The following is a 20,641-nucleotide window of genomic DNA, read 5'->3' on the forward strand; positions in this document are numbered from 1 at the left end:
ATGGCCGGACTGCTCAACATCAGCCATGAGTCAGTTTTTGTCGAGACAAACGGGGCGGAAGTGTTACGGTTTGGAGGTGAGAACGACAAGAATCAGGACCAAGAACTATTATCCTTGCCCCACGGTGGGCGCCAAACTGTTTACCCCGGATTCGGTAATCAATTGAATTTGTGTGTGAGTATAGGATATGTGCTTGAGTCCCAATGTTTATTACAAACCGTGGATGAGAATGCTTATTGATAAGCGTGCAAGGAGCGCAAGTGACAGATGACTCCGCGTATGGCCAATTTGATTGAAGAAATATGATATAGATGACAAACTTACAATGGAAAATATCAATATTGAGATTGCAAGAACTGTATATATATATGTATTGTGTTACAAGTGTTCTTTTGAATAAAAGATCAACCAACCCCCAAAGGGAGGAGGGAATGCCCTATTTATAGTGATGAACCCATGGGCCTTCCTCAATATGAATTAATAAAATAATAATAAAAGGACAGCCCCTGTATGGATGTGATGGGATCTGACTGACGGCGTCGTCTGACACACGCATAGTTGGTAGCCGACCATGATGTGACACCACTGCTGCGCCCCAGTAACGGTCATAACGAACCAACGGACTCACGGGTACCGGACCACCGGCGGTAACCCCCCGGAAAGAGATCCGAACCTTCGGTGGCTTAAAAACCGGGACCGATGATGCTTCCGCTCGGCTTTGATCCGAATGCTTATCCGGAAACCCGATGCTTATACACGAACTTTCCCTCCTTTTCCTCCTCCGAGCCACGGTTACCCCGGATTGGCCCTCATCCGGTTTTCACCGTATACAAGGCTTAAGATAATTTCACATTAGACTGATTTTAGCCCAACCCAACAAAGCTCATTTTAAAGTGATCTTCATCTTAGCCCAATACTAACCCAATTCTAGTTCGTTTTTAATATTTACTTAAATTTGGGTTTATCGCTTTAGTTTACTCTATTTTATTTTTATTTTTTATGTATGCACTTTTTTGTATCATGTATGTTATAAGTTTGTAGTATGTTTGATATGAAGGAAAATATTTTTCACGAAAAATGTTTTGCTCGAAAATATTTATCACGAAAAATGTTTTCCTCAAAAATATTTTCAAAAAATCCGTGAAAATATTTTTCGCGAAAAATGTATTTCTAGAAAATATTTTCCATGAAAATGTTTTTCAAGAAAATAAACCCTTCAAAAAAATTGGGTCAAGTTGGGCGGATCATGACCCGACCCGTTTTTAGTCCAACTCATTTCAGCCCAAGTAACTTTTGGGTCAATGTTAGCCAACTCATTTATCACCTCAACTCATTTTGATTGGGCCAATTTCAACCTAACCAACCCATTTGACACCCCTATCTAATACTATAATTTCTCTTTTGCTGCACAAGAGACGTTTGAACTTTGAACTAGTTCCCATGTGTGAACTACATTAGCTGTAAAAGCACAATATTATAATTTTAATAATAATTTACGTTCTCAACCAAAATATCTTCCAATGAGACGATAAGCTTTTGGTACTTGGTTATCAATCAGTACTGGTCCAAACCGCGATTTTCGGAATTATCTTTCGACGAGTATACATATACCCTTATTGGATGCACGTCACTTTACTAAACATTGACCGCAATTTCTTGAATATGTTTGTTCAAAATTTATCTTCTAATTGGTCAAGTTAACTCTCGTAAAGATTGAGAATTTAGTACTATCTACTATTTCTGTCAAGGGCAAACTAGATGAGGGACTAAAAATATTTAAGACAAAAATACATCGTGTATGATAAGAGGGGAAAGTGTCTATTGTTCAAAGTTGAAAGTGAAATTTGATTTTTACAAAAAAAACCGAGGGACGTAAATGATGTTCATCCGGTTGAAATTGAAAGAGTTGGTGAAAGTTTAAGTTCGGAAATTTTCGTGGAATAGTATTAAAAGCGATTGAGCTTTTCTTCATAGATAGTTGCAGGTTTTCTCACAAAAGACTTTGTGAAAGTTAAAATTTTGATAACTTCAGGAGGTACACCTTCAAACCACAATTTCAAAACAATATCAAACGAAGAAATTAAGTATTTGCAAGTGATGTTAAAAAGTTCCACGACCAACATTAAATACCAGAAGTGATACCTCTACTTGCTGTAGCTGAACTTTGTCAGGATAGAAAGCAAGAAATTTTTGTGGTCAGAAATGGAGCTAACAGATGCATGTACCCAGAGTGACACAGTTTCAACTTTCAAATACGAAATTAATAAAGCTTCAAATGAGCACAGTGAACTTTCAACTACAAAATTTGCTGTCCAAAATGATTCTACAGTCAACCATGTCATTGGATTGTGATGAAAAGTGCATAGTTGGAGGGGCAACGAAAACATGAATGCTAATATTATGCAGTGCATCGAATAGCCACCCGTCTGCTACAAGAACTGGGATCTCTACTGTATCTGGAATTTCTTAGCATGACTCCAAGCAAGATTTTGTCATGGTGAGGAGGATTCAATCACTGGGGTAAAACAAACAGTGATTGATGATGAGTCCATCTTAACGACCAAAAATAGGATTGATCAAATTCTATTGAGTCAATCAGTTCCAACAACACAAGTTTGTAATGAGTGCAAAAGGACCTCTTCATTCAGAAACCGACCTGCAAAAGAAAGGAAAGCTTAAAAGAGGAACCACCTATAAATCAACTTCATTTTGAAATGTGCTTACCTATGAATACTAGTTTGTTCATCTGAGTCTCTTCATTTCTCCATTTACGACTTGGAACAATTTCATATATTTCTCTCACACCCTGCCAGATACAGTAGTCAATAAGTTATGACATAGACACCAAGAATCGATGTTCTACAGTAGATAGGATGAGATTGTACTGAAATGCTATTGCAATATTTCTTTCTAATTTCCAGAAAACACCGATAAATCCTCTTTTGCTTTTGTCTTGTAAGTAGAACTAAAGTAACATAATGGTTGACAAACATTTTTGCGCAAGAGCACTATAGGCTAATCGAAGAATTGTCTGCGGCTCCAAAAGAACATAATAAAGGTGGAAACAACGCTTTCACTTCTTTTTCTGTTTCTAAAATTGACCTTGTTTTAAGAGGTTGCCATCAGTAAAACAAAAGCAGTTGTATGATCCCTTCTCTTAATGATGCTTGCGGAAATCTTTGAATACAAAAACAGGAAATACAAACGTTTTGCTTCACTAAATAGCCTTAGGTTCTACCTCACATAACTTGTAAAGTTGCAATACTAATATCGACACACATCTGCATGACCGAGATGTCTTTGATGGGGAATGGGGAAGACAAGTGGAATGGGGAATTCACTCTAGCAGAATCTTTCTTTGATTTGTACAGCCTGGTTGTTAATAGAAACTGTAGATTTTGTTTGGTCGGTGGAATATTATTATAAGATTACAGCTTGTGGAGATAGTAGTTGTCTTTAATAAAGGATTTCTTACCTGTAAAGTGTGGAGTTCATCCGAGTTTTTGACTCTTAAAATTCCCTTGCAACGATAAACATCCATGCCATACTTTTTATCCCAAAGGAGCTCTTCAAGCCATATGCGTACCTATTGCCAACAAGGCAAATGAGGACTTTACTGATCCAAGATAGTGAACAGACAACTTTTGTGCATGAAATTTTGTGAAAACTACAACCAGAGCATAAAATGGATAATAATATGGCTAAAAGAAATGGTCTTGAGGTGCACTCATCTTCATAGATCTTTATACTCCCTCTGCCCCAATTTATGTGGCATACTTTCCTTCTTAGTCTGTCCCAAAAAGAATGTCACCTGTCTATATTTAGTAACACTTAACTTTATGAAATGATTTGCAGCCTCAAAAATATATAAGGCTTGTTTTGGACCACAAATTCTAAAAGTCTTCCTTTCTTTCTTAAACTCCGTGGCTAGTCAAATGGTTCCACATCAATTGGGATGGAAGGAATAGCACGTACTAGACCACCCAAAGGAAGAAAAGTTCTTCAAAGAGAGGAAAAAAATATCAGCCACTATTAGCATGGCGCTGTTTGCTTTCCAAGGAAAGAGTCACAGCTTAGCAAGCTCATATATTAGCACCCCTTTCAAAAAGTTACCTTATCAAGATCAATCTGCTGAGTATCACAGATGCACAATGTTCTGACTTCACTGTCATGAAGGCCTTTAGTAGTTAGAGATTTGTTCTCTTCTAACAATGCTTCCAGATGAGCAGCATGCTAAAAAAAAAGATTCAAAATAATGAAAGATTAAATAGCTCTCCATCTGCTGAGTAACTATATCTGAACATCGTGTATAAGGATCGTTGCTTACAGTAGGATCATATGCCTGGCAGTTTAATATCTTTGACAAATCAACTTGGCAACGCACAGTATGAGTAATATTAGCAAGGGAATTAACATCACGTATTTCCTTCTCCAGTTCCTCTAGCACCGCTCCTGAGTCATCTTGAGAAACTAGATCAACCTTGTTAAGAATGATAACATCCTACATCCAACAGTTAACAAATAAGAGTTAGACATTATTTCATATTCAGACTTACTGTATGAAGTACAATCCTGATTAGCACCTATAAGAATGGGAAACAACCGCTAGAAAGTTGACAAAAGATTGAAGCCTGGGATGATTGAATGGAGAAACTAACATATCAATTACCGCAAATGCTATTTGTAAATAAGCTTCAGGAAATGAAGAGGATTCAGGATTTGGTTTTAGCTGATATCGAAGGTTCTTTGCATCAACAACCTGTCACAGAAGCAAAACCAATAAAAATCCAAAATCGTGCAAAACTGGAAAATAAAATGGCAAAGATTTTAGAGCAACAAGAGAACAGCCAGTTGCATATGAAGTTTAATCATACCAGAGTAAAATAAAAGGATGCAGAGTAAGTTAATAAGTATGTAAAATACACATCTAACCAGCAAAATATTTTTTAATCACCTATTGCTGATCTAAGATTGAAACCATAGAACTTTACGAATTCTAAATGGCTGCATTTCGCCGATAATATTCTTTTCTCCACAGAATAGTGAGGAAAAACTAAGGAAAATACTGAAAACTCTATAAAATAAGTTTTAAATCATTATAACACGAAACTCACAGTAATAATTGAGTCAAGCCTAACATCTGATTCCAGCTGATCATCCAACCAAAGCACAGATGCAAGAGGTGCAGGGTTTGCCAAACCAGTAGTCTCTAGCAGTATATGGTCAAGTCTACAAACAAACAAAACAACTCCTCATCATTAGATTTAATAAGGCGAAATACTTTAGCAAACAACTACAGAATTTCACTGCCTTGCTCCAAACTTAACAAGTAAGGAAGGATCTTTCAAAGAACATACTTGTGCAAACAGATCACACGCAATAACATTCTTCTTTCCTTTACTGTATTTAATTCCCCACTCACTCACCCCCCAAAAAAGAAACAAAGAAAAACAAATTGGATCTTTCTCATTTCTTCTCTTTCTGCCATCCTAGCATTCTTCTATTCTTATGCATTTCCTTGCCTGTTTTCGTGCACGGCGCTCAGGAATTCTAACGCCAAAGTCCCTTAGAGATACTAATACGTTAAACGCCCACGAGAAAATTCGGGGAAAGAAGAAAAAGGTACCAGGTATTTACACAGAAGATCTCATCAGATTCACATTGCATTTGCTCTAATCCGATTTCTTCAAGTGTAGAACTAAGGTTGCATAACAGAACAAAGTTATGCAGACTAAATCCAGCCCACAGCATAAATAAAATTTCATTTTGAAGTATATACATACAAAAAATGAGAAAATAATGGCAACGGACAGTGTGAAATGAACCCATCTGCCCTATCCTTGGTGGGCACTTGTACAAGGCATTTGTGTTATAGGCAAATTGTAGACGGATAAGTCAATGTGCAGAACCCCGGATTTAACGATACGATACAATAAAATTTAAACAACAATCAAAACAAACATGGTATTTAAAATAACAATACAATACAACAGGTAACAACTATCCCAGCATGTTATTAGTTGACACCACCACATGGTGAAGCAAGATCATCTAACCTTTCTTTTCTCTGAACAAGCTGCTCCAATGCTTGAACCAAACTATGTTTCACAGTACAGCAAATACACCCATTTGCAAGCTCTACCCATTCTTCCACAAGCCCACCTTCTTCCCCTTCATTTATCATCGCTCTCTCAACTCCCAGCTCCTCCCCAAACTCATTCAGTATCACTGCTATTTTCTTCCCATGTTGCTCTTTCAATATATAATTGACCAACTAACAACAACAAGAGCAAGAACAAAAACAAAAACAATTACTATGCGTCAATCCCAAACTAGTTAATATAACTTAGAGATATGGTCAAAAACACACCCGAGCTATCACTTTTTCCCGAGTTTTACACCTCAGCTATCATTTATTCCTTTTTCCTACCTGAATTATCACCATCTATTTAGCTAGTGTTTGGCCACAGATTTTGGATCAAATTTTGAAGATTTATCTTTACATATATGTTTGGCCATGAAATTTGATTAGATTCTGAAAATTTATCTTCAAAATATTTTCAAGTTCCAAAAAACGACTCAGCCCAGTTTCTCCACTCACAAAACTTTAAATTTTTTCCAAGTAAATGCATGTCCAAACACAACTTTAAGTTCCAAAAATCACAACTTCAAAAACTCAAATTTACAAGTTTCAAGTTGCAACTTCAAAATCTATGTATGCCTCAAAGCTGACTAGGCCAAGTATTAGTTGTTCTCTTTTCTTACCTAAACTATCACTATCTACTCAACTGATAGTTGGCCTAGTCAAATTTTCACGTTTCAACTTCAAAATCTATGGCCGAACGGAAGCGTATTAAAACACACCTAATTAAGTAGATAGTGATAGTTCAAGGAGGAAAAGGAAAAGGGAACAACTAATAGTTGTCCTAGTCAGCTTCAAAGTGTGTATTATTAAACATAGATGGTAATAGTCCAGGTAGCAAAAGGAACAACTATTAGTTAGCCTAGTCAGCTTCAAGATATGTATTAATACATAGATGACAATAGTCCAGGTAGGATAAAGGAACAACTAATAGTTAGCCTAATCAGCTTCAAGATATGTATTAATACATAGATGGTGATAGTTCAGGTAGGATAAAGGAACAACTAATAGTTAGCCTAATCAGCTTCAAGATATGTATTAATACATAGATGGTGATAGTTCAGGTAGGATAAAGGAACAACTAATAGTTAGCCTAATCAGCTTCAAGATATGTATTAATACATAGATGGTGATAGTTCAGGTAGGATAAAGGAACAACTAATAGTTAGCCTAATCAGCTTCAAGATATGTATTAATACATAGATGGTGATAGTTCAGGTAGGATAAAGGAACAACTAATAGTTAGCCTAGTCAGCTTCAAGATATGTATTAATACATAGATGACAATAGTCCAGGTAGCAAAAGGAACAACTGATAGTTAGCCTAGTCAGCTTCAAGATATGTATTAATACATAGATGATGATAGTTCAGGTAGGATAAAGGAACAACTAATAGTTAGCCTAATCAGCTTCAAGATATGTATTAATACATAGATGGTGATAGTTCAGGTAGGATAAAGGAACAACTAATAGTTAGCCTAATCAGCTTCAAGATATGTATTAATACATAGATGGTGATAGTTCAGGTAGGATAAAGGAACAACTAATAGTTAGCCTAATCAGCTTCAAGATATGTATTAATACATAGATGACAATAGTCCAGGTAGCAAAAGGAACAACTGATAGTTAGCCCAGCTTCAAAGTGTGTATACACAGATGGTAATAGTTTAGGTAGCAAAAGGAACAATGGATAGTTAGCCTAGTCAGCTTCAAGATATGTATTAATACATAGATGGTAATAGTCCAGGTAGCAAAAGGAACAACTGATAGTTAGCCTAGTCAGCTTCAAGATATGTATTAATACATAGATGGTGATAGTTCAGGTAGGATAAAGGAACAACTAATAGTTAGCCTAATCAGCTTCAAGATATGTATTAATACATAGATGGTGATAGTTCAGGTAGGATAAAGGAACAACTAATAGTTAGCCTAGTCAGCTTCAAGATATGTATTAATACATAGATGACAATAGTCCAGGTAGCAAAAGGAACAACTGATAGTTAGCCTAGTCAGCTTCAAGATATGTATTAATACATAGATGGTGATAGTTCAGGTAGGATAAAGGAACAACTAATAGTTAGCCTAATCAGCTTCAAGATATGTATTAATACATAGATGGTGATAGTTCAGGTAGGATAAAGGAACAACTAATAGTTAGCCTAATCAGCTTCAAGATATGTATTAATACATAGATGATGATAGTTCAGGTAGGATAAAGGAACAACTAATAGTTAGCCTAATCAGCTTCAAGATATGTATTAATACATAGATGGTGATAGTTCAGGTAGGATAAAGGAACAACTAATAGTTACCCTAATCAGCTTCAAGATATGTATTAATACATAGATGGTGATAGTTCAGGTAGGATAAAGGAACAACTAATAGTTAGCCTAATCAGCTTCAAGATATGTATTAATACATAGATGGTGATAGTTCAGGTAGGATAAAGGAACAACTAATAGTTAGCCTAATCAGCTTCAAGATATGTATTAATACATAGATGGTGATAGTTCAGGTAGGATAAAGGAACAACTAATAGTTAGCCTAGTCAGCTTCAAGATATGTATTAATACATAGATGGTGATAGTTCAGATAAGAAAAAGGAACAACTAATAGTTGGCCTAGTCAGCTTCAAAGTGTGTATACACAGATGGTAATAGTTTAGGTAGCAAAAGGAACAATCGATAGTTAGCCTAGTCAGCTTCAAGATATGTATTAATACATGGATGGTAATAGTCCAGGTAGCAAAAGGAGCAACTAATAGTTAGCCTAGTCAACTTCAAGATATGTATTAATACATAGATGATATTAATTCAGGTAGCAAAAAGGAACCACTGATAATTAAAGTGTGAAACTCAGCAAAAAAAGTAATAGTTCAGGTGTGTTTTTGACCATTAAAACTATAACTCATAAATTGAAATAAAAATAACAACAAAATTTTGTAGAGGAGAAGTAGAATAATATTTACAGTGGATTTTCCGGAACCAAGATAACCGGTGATAACGGTAACGCCAACTGGAGGAAACTCTGAGTTTTCCGTTAGTTGAACGGCGTCGTTAATTTCGACGGCGAGTGGTGGTTCTTCATCGGAATCTTCCATGCTCAGTCCCTTTAGTTGATTCTCCATTTTTGGAAAGAGAATAGCAAGTGTAAAGGGAGTCTCTTATTATTATTTGGGGCCAAAAAATGTAAGAGGGCCAAGATGAACTTTTTCTAGCAGAAATTAAAGGAAGTAATTGCACGGCTTAATTTTTGTCTTTCAAAATTAAACTTTATGTCTATAGGGACATAAATTAGGCATTATAATATCCACAAGTTATGTAAAAATTTATGCCCCTATAGCGACTGCCTTAAAGGTGGAGTTATTGCTTGTCTCAAGGTAGAATTTTGTCTTGCAAATTCAGACTTTGTCATGCGATTTTTTTTTTAATTTTTCACTGATCAGGGGTTCGAACCCGGAACTCATGAGTTTTTAGATAAAGGGCAAAAATTAAAGACTACCCCGAATAAGCATATATATATATGTATATGTGTATGAAGAATTGTTGAAATTTCAACGAATAGTAACTTTTGAGTCCAGTGGTAAGAAAGATTGAGCACATCAAGTTTAAATACTGGATTCGATTCTGAACAGGCATAACAAACATATGTTCCATCAATAACATTTCAGATTTGATTTTGCTTGACATACAGAGAAGATGGTTGCAATGTGAAGGAATACGTTGTGCTGTGGCTATTGGATAACTGGTAATCGCAAACTGGATTCTCCTGTAAGGGTTGGTCTATATGTCCCAAATTCTGTGAAGTGGTTCAAGCATATCTTGTCTTCTGCTTAAGTGAATATCACAAGCACACTCACTTTACACAAATTGACAACACAGAGTAGTCAATAGTAAATCATGTAAACATACTTATGATTCCTTGCAAGTACCTTATATTGTGATCGACAGTTGAAATTCTTAAATACGTGTTAAATTTAATCCTGAAATTTTGTAGGACATCTGAACTAGCCCTTACTGAAGTAGTCAAGTATTTCATCTCATATGCCTAAGTGGAGTTACTTACGAAAAAGGCTGAAATATGTTATCGAACTATCGAAAATAATCATTTATGCTACTTGACTGACTCATTTATGTTATCACCGTTACCAAGATGGCTCATCCATGCCATTTTTTATTAACGTCAGTTTTACAATAGCAAATATGACACATTGCCTCCAATTAGAGATCCACACTGTTTAATTAAACCAGCCCAATTTTAAATCCCAAATTAATAAAAAATCCGATCCATACACCCGGCTCATCCGAACATAACCTAAATGTTACTTTTACAACTGAGAAACGAGATGCGTTGAAAGACAGCAAGCCAATGAAGCTTGAAAATCCAGATATAGGGTTCAATAAGTTCCACTTCCCATCTTTGATTTGTCAAACTGGGGAAGCTATTAGCAAAGTTTGATTATGCACCAAAACAAGCAATTTAACCTTAGCAGTTCAAAGTTATGGTGAAGAGAATGAGAGAGACGTATATTCATAAATAACACACCAGTATCGCCAACGGGATACTTTAACCAAAGAATTCTAATACAGGAAAAATAGCCAATGCAATTCTCATATACATTGCATGACAGAGATCCCACTTTATGTTGACTGAATTGACAGCCAAAGGCTTCCGCAAGTAATGTTTACTCCTTGACATTAACACCATGTACAAAAGCAGGAAAGTGATCAACAAAATTTGTCACTTATCTTATTGACAAAAGTGTTTTGTAGACCATGTGTGGTATAGTGCCCAATGACAGGCTTCCAACTTGGAATAGAAAATGAATTTAAGCCATCACGAAAGAATAAGCAATCTAGTAACGCAGCCAATATGTCCTGCGTCTGAACCAGTTATAATCAGGCAAATCCTGAATTGGTCCCCTCGCTGATATTGCAATGTCCTACAGGAGTAAAAAAAAAAAAAACATCAAAAAGAAGGTTCAATCCCATAGTTAACTATTATATGTAATGGATTCAGGAAAGATAAGATGAATATTAACAAATCCGTGTGTTAATAAAAATTCCAACACTTGTATCTTCCCGTGATTTTATAGCCTATACGAATTGCTCTGCTGTCTATTACAGAGGTACAACACTCCATAATTAAACATCAACTGCAGTGAGCTTAAGATGGTTTTTATGGATCAAACGGGAGGTTTTATGTTAAGCTTATTGATTATTTGAAAAAAGAACATAAAAAAACTGGGTCCCTTCAGCAATCTGGAAAGAATTCAGCAACTATCACATACACAAAGCTACAGCCCAGGGCATTGAGATAAGAAATAGTCACTTGTTTTATTCCAGGATTACTGAAGAAACGAAGCTTATCTAAGACTAACTTTCAGTAAATCTACACAGACAGAAAAAATTGGTGCAATTTTACTTTAAAAAGTTATTGACTGAAACTAGATGTACTGGAAACATCAGGGGCTTACCCTGTCGAAAATAAAACGATTTGCAACTCGCTTGATAGTTCCGGCATCGACACTGTCAATTCTGGCAAATAACTCAGCATATGGAATTCTGCGGCCATATGTGATTAACTGCAACAAAAAGAAACTTCCAACTGTAAGTAATTTAGTAATTTCAAAGGAAGGTATCAAGTGTCAAGAATGCAATCAAGGTCATCTATTTGACCACAAAGCACCCAAGCATACAGAAAACAATCTGTTATACTGAAGAGAGTAGCTCAAGTAACTATGGTAATGCTCCTACCATCTAGCCATCTAGGTTTCCATTCATTTAGAGGAAAAGTGACATGCACAAGCTTTTTAGCTCCTGCTTTCCTTCGATTAATCAGTTATACTGGAGGGACGTGCACTCCCTATAGCAGAGCCTTTATTTTATTTTATTTTTTAAGTTGATAGCAAAGCCTTGTTTGATGAAGTTAGGAACAAGGAGACTAAAATGTCTCAGATCTAGGGAGCTAAAGGCTCTGTCCTGTCATTGTTTCTTGTTACAAATATATTCTGTGATTTTACCTGCCGTCCAATGTCTTCAGCAGTAGGGCCCGAGCCATCAATGTGGAGCATTAAAGAAGATTTCAGCTGCAGAATATTAAGTACAGAAAATATAAGTTCTTGATAATGCTAAAAGGACATGCAGTCAACAGCGAAAGGTCCCTAGAAATAAGATGGAGGCAATAACACTTTCCTCTAAAATAGGTCCAAAAGAATAGCTGGGGAGTGAACGAATACCTGATTACGTGCGCGAACCACATCAGCTTCAGACACTCTGTAACTTAACTTGCATATTGCATTCATCATGACATAAGCTAAGTCACTCAAGCAATCAGGCTGTAACAAGCAGAAAACATGGATGAGTTTGCATGTCTCGCTCCTAATGCATAGATCCCTTATATTCATTACAAAAATCACAACAAATCGCATCACAATACAAAGTTAACGATACAGAAATAGTTGAGATTTGGTTAAACAAAGGTAGTGGAAATTTCCATCTAAACAAAATTGACATGCAATAGATATACTCTATACTATGTCACAGACTCAGGTATGGGTATCAAATACGAGTATGAATTATATAGGAGTCAGATTCGCTTCCCATAAATTTAAGGGCCGTTTGATTTGGATTTAGGAGGTATAATCTCCATATATAAATCAACATAAGTTTATAACGTTTTGGTTGGGATTTGAGAAGATTTAATCTCCACATAGAAATCAGCATAATTAAGTCTCCCTTGAACGAGTAATCCAAACCTTAAGTATTTCATGAACAATCCTGTGTGCTTTTTTTTTTTTTTTTTTTTTTGCACAATGAGCAGCATGGTCACCCACAGTTGCTTGGAATCAATTTTTTACTGTTACAGAAATTAGTAATCCATGCATACAACTATCCAGACAAAAAGCTGGAGATGGAAGCAATGAATGATGCCCCTCCAAAAATACAGCCTTGGCAAATCACTAGTAGTTTCTTATGTAGAGACTTGCCTAAGATTCCTCAATTATCTTCATTGGAGATTAAGAAAATAGTGACACTGAAATCTGTTCAGCACACAAGAGTACTTTTACAGGTGTTGCACAAATAGAACCAGAAGGCCCAATGAGTCCATAGCAAAAGAGAGGCAAGGAAGAAGCCAAATTCTTTTTGGCGGTAATTGCTCTTACTGACCCAACATAATGGACATAGGTTTCCAGGTCCAAAAGCACACTTTCCTTTCACTGACCATAAAATTGCACGAAAAGAAGAAAACCAGCTGAAAAAGCTAATATACATAGATTGGCAGTTATACACTATTAACCATTCAAGTGAAACAAACAATTTTGAGTACATAACAAACTTCCAAGAGGAGAAAAGGCTAATGCTAGAGCAATTCAAGATAAGAACAAACTCCAAAACATCTCTATCTACTTGTGAGAGAAAAAGGAGGCATTAATTCTTCTAAGCATGTAGGAACAATATATAAAGTCACTCACCTTGGCTTCAGCATAGACTCCAAACAGCCCTGTATCTTTGTAGTTGGTGTTAAAAGCCATCACACTCTCAGCTAGCTCATTAATGGCCACCCTTTGTACAAGCTCTGAACTGTTCAAAGGTCATATACCAATGAAATAAGAGAAATTAGCAAGGCAGATTCAGTAATTTTGTGTTTTGTGGAAAAAAGAACAATTCAATTCTCCAAACAACGCGCAGAAATGCCTTTACATGGAACTAATAGATGAAGGCATGAAGCATTAAGAAACAACAAACAGTATTTGTCTTTTCTGTAAGGGCCACTTGTTGGGTGCTGGCTAGTGGCTAGTACTCAAAAACTTCTCTTGAAGCATCGAAAAAAATTAACTTATTTATTGCTTAAGTAAATGAGAAGGACCAACCCCATGTGCTTTCCTCCTCCTGAAGTTTTGTTCCATGATCCCAGCATTTGTTGCATGACCATCAGAGCTATGGAATCGGGGTCTGTCCATGATGCTCCACTAAATGCAACAGCAAATTGAGCAAGAGGCAGATCATCATCAATGATACGTATCTATTTATGTAGAAGAAGAAAAAAATCAGTAAAGAAGTTCACACAAAACATATGAAGTGGAACAGGTAAAAACTAAGTAGTGAATCCACACCTCTGAACCTGTAAATATTGCAGGCTCATCTGCCACCAATTGGGAAGTGGTAATAGGATTAGATGATAGTTTTGTAAAATGTTTCTTCACTTGCTCAACGACATCTTCATGCTTCACAGCTCCAGCAGCAGAAACTACCTACAGCAAAGACTTAAATGCCGCTTTTAGTCTGGTAGAAGTTTGATCCAAAACATAGTTAACGAAACTTTATCTCCCCCCTTTTCACGTACATGGGATTTTTTTATGACATGATTAGGCTTGGAATGGAAGGCAATGTAACACAGTAACACCACACTGGAGAAAGATTGATTGTCAATCATTTTCATAAAGGAAGAGTAAAGTGGAATCACTTTAACGTTTGCTCCTACAAAGAAGGTGCAATTTTTAGGGAAGGGGCAATCATTTTGACTTGACCCCAGATGAAATAAATGAAATTCAATTTGAAATTGAGGGTGAAGACTAAACCAGTAGTTTTTTTTTTTTTTCCTTTTTCTTAAACAGAAGAAGCCAGAGCAATTAGCAAAGAAGTCACCAACAGATGCTGCATCAGCTATGAAAGGTTCAGTACCATTCTATGAGCACCATAGTGGGTTGAAATGTAATCTTGAATATGAGCTCTTGTCATTTTCTCAATGTTCTGGGCAGGTCCAAGAATTGTTCTACCCAATGGAGTGTATTGGAATGCAGTAGTATGTAACTGGTCAAAGATGACTTCCTCGGCCTGTTTTTCCACCTACAAGAAGATTTGTCCAACATGAAGACTCGCAAATATTGAGATTAAATAAAAAATTTGCCCCTAAGAAACAAAAAAACAGATATTGTAACATGCTACAAATAACTGCAGAGTACAGATACAAACTCCTCTACTAAACTATAAGTCTTCAACAGATGAATTAACAGTGTAACATAATGAAAACCTACCTGACTCAACATGAACAAATACACCTGCTGAACAGATTTGCAAGAAAACCAATAACAGATTACATGGCCAACTAGGGTCATCCATCATTGGAGAAGCTAAAGAGGTTATTGTCTAGTCTGACTAGGTACGAACTAGGCATACCATTTGAAATCATAGCAACTACTGACCATTGTCCTAGTATAGATTTATGAGCCAGAATGATTTGCAAGCAAAGATAGCCTCTGAGCAAACAGCCCAGGACCACTATAACACTGGCTACAGGAATGAAGCTAGCGATAATATCAAGTCAAAAACAACAACAACAACAACAACATACCCAGTTGAATCCCACAGTGTGGGGTCTGGGGAGGGTTAAGTGTACGCAGACCTTACCCCCACCTTGGAAGGTAGGGAGGCTGTTTCCGAAAGACCCTCGGCCCTCAATACCAAGTCAAAATATATATATATATATATATATATATATTGACCAAGTTACTGGCACTTTGATAGATGAGCACATCTATCCAGCCAACACTACCCTTTCTTTTTAATCAATTTAACCATTTCATTAGGTAAGAATTTATTAGTGTCAATTTCCTATCCATTTATTTATTCTTTTAATTAATTGTAAATTTGAAAATTCCTCTTACCAGAGAGGAATTTTCAAATTTACAATTAATTAAAAGAATAAATAAATGGATAGGAAGTTAAGCGTGCTTGGGCGAGAGTAGTACTAGCATGGTTGACCCCCTGGGAAGTCCTCGTGTTGCATCCCTCCTTTTCTCGCTTTTAATTATATATTTTATGTTACCTGTTTCAAAAAAAAAAAAACCTCTTACCAGATGTTTGTTCGCTACAGCCTTTAAGTCTCGTCTAGCCTCTCCCGTGTACAAAATCAGCTATCTCAATATAAGTTAACATATTAGACAATCAATTACAGTGCACTGATATGATAAAATGGTCAAACATTTTTTAACCACACTTCATCTGAAAGAAGAAACTTTATGTAGCCCCAGAAACTTTTTCATTCAAATCATGTGTCAGTTTCAATCACTAAGACCCCCAATTATTATTTTTTCAGACAACAGAGAAATGAAAGGAGGTTTTATAAAAATATCAAATATAGCCGGTGTCTGCACAGGCTAAAAATAAAGATGAAATACCACCACTTCAACCAGTCAAGAATCAAATAAAGGAACAATTAACAAATATATCATGCTAAATAAATTAGAAACTATGCATCAGCTGCTTAATCTAGCTCTGCGCCATCACATTACATCAAATGTTCTGCATCTTGCCCAAATAGACAGGCAGAATCATCATAGCACATTTTTATCTCACTGTAAATGGTCTCAAAATGCTTCTCAAGGATTTCTTAGATAAATGTGACAACTTTCTCTGACGCTGGAGACACTCACTTTAACAAAATCCCTTTTTTTTTTTTATAAGGTAAGGTATTCACTTTAACAAAATCATTGTAAATGTTATATTTAAACTACTCACTCTGAAAGCTAAAAAGAGAGAACCTACAAGCATAACATAGACTCGCTATATTCTGAATCAAATTGGTAGAACAGGACACCAACTTCTATTATGTATCCTACCTTAAGTAGCTAACTTCCCAACTAAATAAAATAAGTACTCTAGATCATTAACTTCAAAAGCATAAGTGACTGATAGAGCTCCTACAAGTGGCAACTTTCTTCTTCCGTATGAATCACCTAAAACCTCTTGAGAACAGTTTGCATAGGTACATTATATGATAATTGCATCCCCAAATACTTTTGCTCTAACAATCATTTCAATCATGCTTTCTTGAAGACAAGAATATTTTTTGGTAAATCTTAAGAATAATTGATACTCCTTCTGTCCCATTTTACATACATTGTTAATATTCGGCAAATCAACCTGTTTTTTCTTTAACTACAATTTTTTCACACTTCCTAAATATTATATTAATTATAAAAGATTGTGATTTGTAGTACTAGTTTCTAATCAAGTTAATTACAACAAATTATAACAAAGAAAGACCAAATCGAGTATACATCAACAACAACAACAACAACAACATACCCAGTGAAATCCCACAATGTGGGGTCTGGGGAGGGTAAAGTGTACGCAGACCATACCCCTATCTCGGAAGACAGGGAGGCTGTTTCCGAAAGACCCTCGGCTCAAGAGAAATCACAACGAGAAAGGTTAGATAAGCACAAGCAGTTCAAAGCAGAATGCAAATGAAAAAAGCGAATAAGTCAAAATAAAGCAGTCTGAAAAAAGGGAGCAGTAGCTACCACAGATAAATAAGATAATCAAAGTACAAGAAATCACATATAGTAGCAAGAAACAAAGGGCAATAGACTATAGATCGAAACAACGACTACCTACTAGCCTTCTACCCTAATCTGAGTCCTCCAAAACAAATCGAGTATACATCGTGAACCAAATAAACATCCCCTTTCCTCATTAACTCTTCCATTTCCCTCAGAATCACACTAAGAATAACTCATACTCCTTCTATCCAATTCTATATACATAGTTAATATTCGGCCAATCAACCTGTTTTTTCTTTAACTACAACTTTTCACACACTACCTAAATTTTATTATATTAATTAAAGATTGTAATTTTGTAGTACTAGTTTCTAATCAAGTGAATTATAACAAAGAAAGACCAAATCAAGTATACATTATGAACCAACAAAGCTCATTTCTTTCCTCACACCTATTCCATTGATACTCCTTCTATCCCATTTTATATACATTGTTAATATTCGGCCAATCAACCTGGTATTTCTTTAACTACAATTTTTTACACTACCTAAATATAATTATATAAATTAAAGTTTGTGATTTGTAGTACTAGTTTCTAATCAAGTGACTTGTATTTCAAATTATAACAAAGAAAGACCAAATCCAGCATACGTCATAAACCAATAAAGATCATTTCTTTCCTCATACCTCTTCCATTGATACTCCTATCCCATTTTACATACATCGTTAATATTCGGGCACCTGTTTTTCCTTTAACTACAATCTTTTCACACACTTCCTATACATTATATTAATTAAAGATTGCGATTTTGTAGTACTAGTTTCTAAACAAGTGAATTATAACAAAGAAACACCAAATCTAGCATACATTGTGAACCAATAAACATCATTTCTTTCCTCATTTACCTCTTCCATTTCACGTAGAATAACGCTACGTTCCCTAACAATCATATCTTCCTCCAATTTCGAATTCTGCAAAATATCTCCCAATATATCAACAGCTTTCCCAATACTCCTTCTATCCAATTTTACATACATAGTTAATATTCGGCCAATCAACCTGTTTTTTCTTTAACTACATTTTTTTCACACACTTCCTAAATACTATATTAAATAAAGATTGCGGTTTGTAGTACTAGTTTCTAAACAAGTGAATTATAACAAATTTTAACAAAGAAAGACCAAATCCAGTGTACATTATGAACCAAATAAAGATCATTTCTTTCCTCATACATCTTCCATTGATACTCCTTCCATCCCATTTCACGTACATTGTTAGTATTCGGGCACCTGTTTTTTTTCCCACTACAATTTTTTCACACACTTCCTAAACATTACATTGATTAGGGTTAACTATACTAAACACCCCTGTATTACGATTAGGTTGCGAATAGATCCTCCGTATTTTAAAATGAAACACTTACTTACACCCATCTTATGAAAATCCAGCACTTATAACAAAGAAACACCAAATATCAAATATAGCCGGTTACTGCACAGGCTAAAAATAAAGATGAAATGCCACCATTTCAGCCAGTCAAGAATCAAATAAAGAAATAATTAATAAATATATGATACTAAAATAAGTAGAAACTATGCACCAGCTGCTTCATCTAGCGCTACGCCATCACATTGCATCAAATATGTCATCTTGCTCAAATAGACAGGCAGAATCATCATAGCACATTTTCATCTCACTGTAAATGATATCAAAATACTTCTCAAGGATTTCTTAGATAAGAGTGACAACTTTCTCTGACGCTGGAGACATTCACTTTAACAAGATCTTTTTTTTTTTTTTTTTTGTGTTGTTGTTGATAAGGTTGGCGTAACTGGCAAAGTTGCTGCCATGTGACCAGGAGGTCACGGGTTCGGGCCGTGGAAACAACGTAAGGCTGCGTACAATAGACCTTTGTGGTCCGGCCCTTCCCCGGACCCCGCGCATAGCGAGAGCTTAGTGCATCGGGCTGCCCTTTGTTGTTGATAAGGTATGGTATTCACTTTAACAAAATCATTGTAAAAGTTTTATATTTAAACTACTCACTCTGAAAGCTAAAAGAGAGAACCTACAACCACAAGGTAGACTCGCTAGCTTAAGTTTTTTCTTTAACTACAATTTTTTCCCACACTTCCTAAACATTATATTAATTAAAGATTGTGTTTTGTAGTACTAGTTTCTAAACAAGTGCATTACAACAAAGAAACACCAAATCAAGTACATACATTATGAACCAAATAAAGATCATTTCTTTCCTCATACCTCTTCCATTGATACTCCTTCTATCCCATTTTATATACATTGTTAATATTTGGCAAATCAACCTATTTTTCCTTTAACTACAATCTTTTCACACACTTCCTATACATTATATTAATTAAAGATTGTGATTTGTAATACTAGTTTCTAAACAAGTGATTTATAACAAAGGAACACCAAATCAAGTATATACATTATTATGAACCAAATAAACATCATTTCTTTCCTCATTTACCTCTTCCATTTCGCGTAGAATAACACTACGTTCCCTAACAATCATATCTTCCTCCAATTTCGAATTCTGCAAAATATCTCCCAATATATCAACAGCTTTCCCAACATCAGACCCCAAAACTTTCGCGAAATACGTCGTCTGTTCCCTCGACGTATACGCATTCAAATGCCCTCCCATATTCTCAATTTCCTCTTCTAAAACCCTAATTCCCCTTTTCTCAGTTCCTTTAAATATCATATGTTCAAGGAAATGTGCAACACCGTTATTGTCATCAGTTTCGAATCGTGATCCTGCGTCAATCCAAACACCGATCGTGGCCGTTTGAGAGCACAGATTTGATTCCGTTGCGACACGTAAGCCGTTTGGTAGTGTTGTGATTTTCGTCTCCGGTGAGGTTAATATTGAGGTGTGATCGTGTACGGTAGGGTGTGGGGAATTGTATTTGAGGAATTTAGGGTTAGGGTTTTCTAGACGTTTGATTTTTGATTTGACTTGTTCGGCTAAGCGATCGTAGGTCATTGAATCTGGTGGGGGTGGGGTTGGTGGTGGGGTGGGTGGTGGGGTGGTTAGGGAGGTGGAGGATCGGGAAGAGAGGGTAATACATGGTGGTGGAAGGGTAAAACGAGTGATTTTAGAGCGGCGCGTGAGGTTGAGAAGGTGGCGCGTGGCCATGGTGAGTGAATGAAAGTTGTGTTAGTGATAGTGGAGAGAAGATAGGAGG

General features: G+C 35.9%; 2 protein-coding genes across 3 annotated transcripts; both read right to left on the reverse strand.

Moving 5' to 3' along the window:
* Positions 1–2,239: 2,239 nt before the first annotated feature.
* On the reverse strand, positions 2,240–9,377 carry LOC132641983 (uncharacterized). The gene is made up of 9 exons (XM_060359165.1): positions 9,110–9,377; positions 6,057–6,274; positions 5,115–5,229; positions 4,670–4,759; positions 4,328–4,501; positions 4,114–4,233; positions 3,476–3,586; positions 2,725–2,806; positions 2,240–2,656 (listed from the first exon to the last, which is right to left on the reverse strand). The coding sequence occupies exons 1-9, from the start codon at positions 9,266–9,268 to the stop codon at positions 2,592–2,594; spliced, it is 1,134 nt and encodes a 377-aa protein (XP_060215148.1). The 5' UTR covers positions 9,269–9,377; the 3' UTR covers positions 2,240–2,591.
* A 1,269-nt stretch (positions 9,378–10,646) lies between these two features.
* LOC132641984 (probable mitochondrial-processing peptidase subunit beta, mitochondrial) lies at positions 10,647–20,632 on the reverse strand. Of its 2 annotated transcripts, none has more exons than XM_060359166.1 (9): positions 19,921–20,632; positions 14,826–14,990; positions 14,258–14,395; positions 14,015–14,166; positions 13,616–13,724; positions 12,380–12,478; positions 12,164–12,229; positions 11,618–11,725; positions 10,647–11,083 (listed from the first exon to the last, which is right to left on the reverse strand). In XM_060359166.1, the coding sequence occupies exons 1-9, from the start codon at positions 20,590–20,592 to the stop codon at positions 10,997–10,999; spliced, it is 1,596 nt and encodes a 531-aa protein (XP_060215149.1). In that variant the 5' UTR covers positions 20,593–20,632; the 3' UTR covers positions 10,647–10,996. The 2 variants fall into 2 exon arrangements, with proteins under 2 accessions (XP_060215149.1, XP_060215150.1); XM_060359167.1 differs by lacking the exon at positions 19,921–20,632 and adding an exon at positions 18,335–18,481.
* Positions 20,633–20,641: the final 9 nt, after the last annotated feature.

Source organism: Lycium barbarum, chromosome 5 (genome assembly GCF_019175385.1).
Source record: "Lycium barbarum isolate Lr01 chromosome 5, ASM1917538v2, whole genome shotgun sequence".
NCBI classification, from domain to species: Eukaryota; Viridiplantae; Streptophyta; class Magnoliopsida; order Solanales; family Solanaceae; genus Lycium; species Lycium barbarum.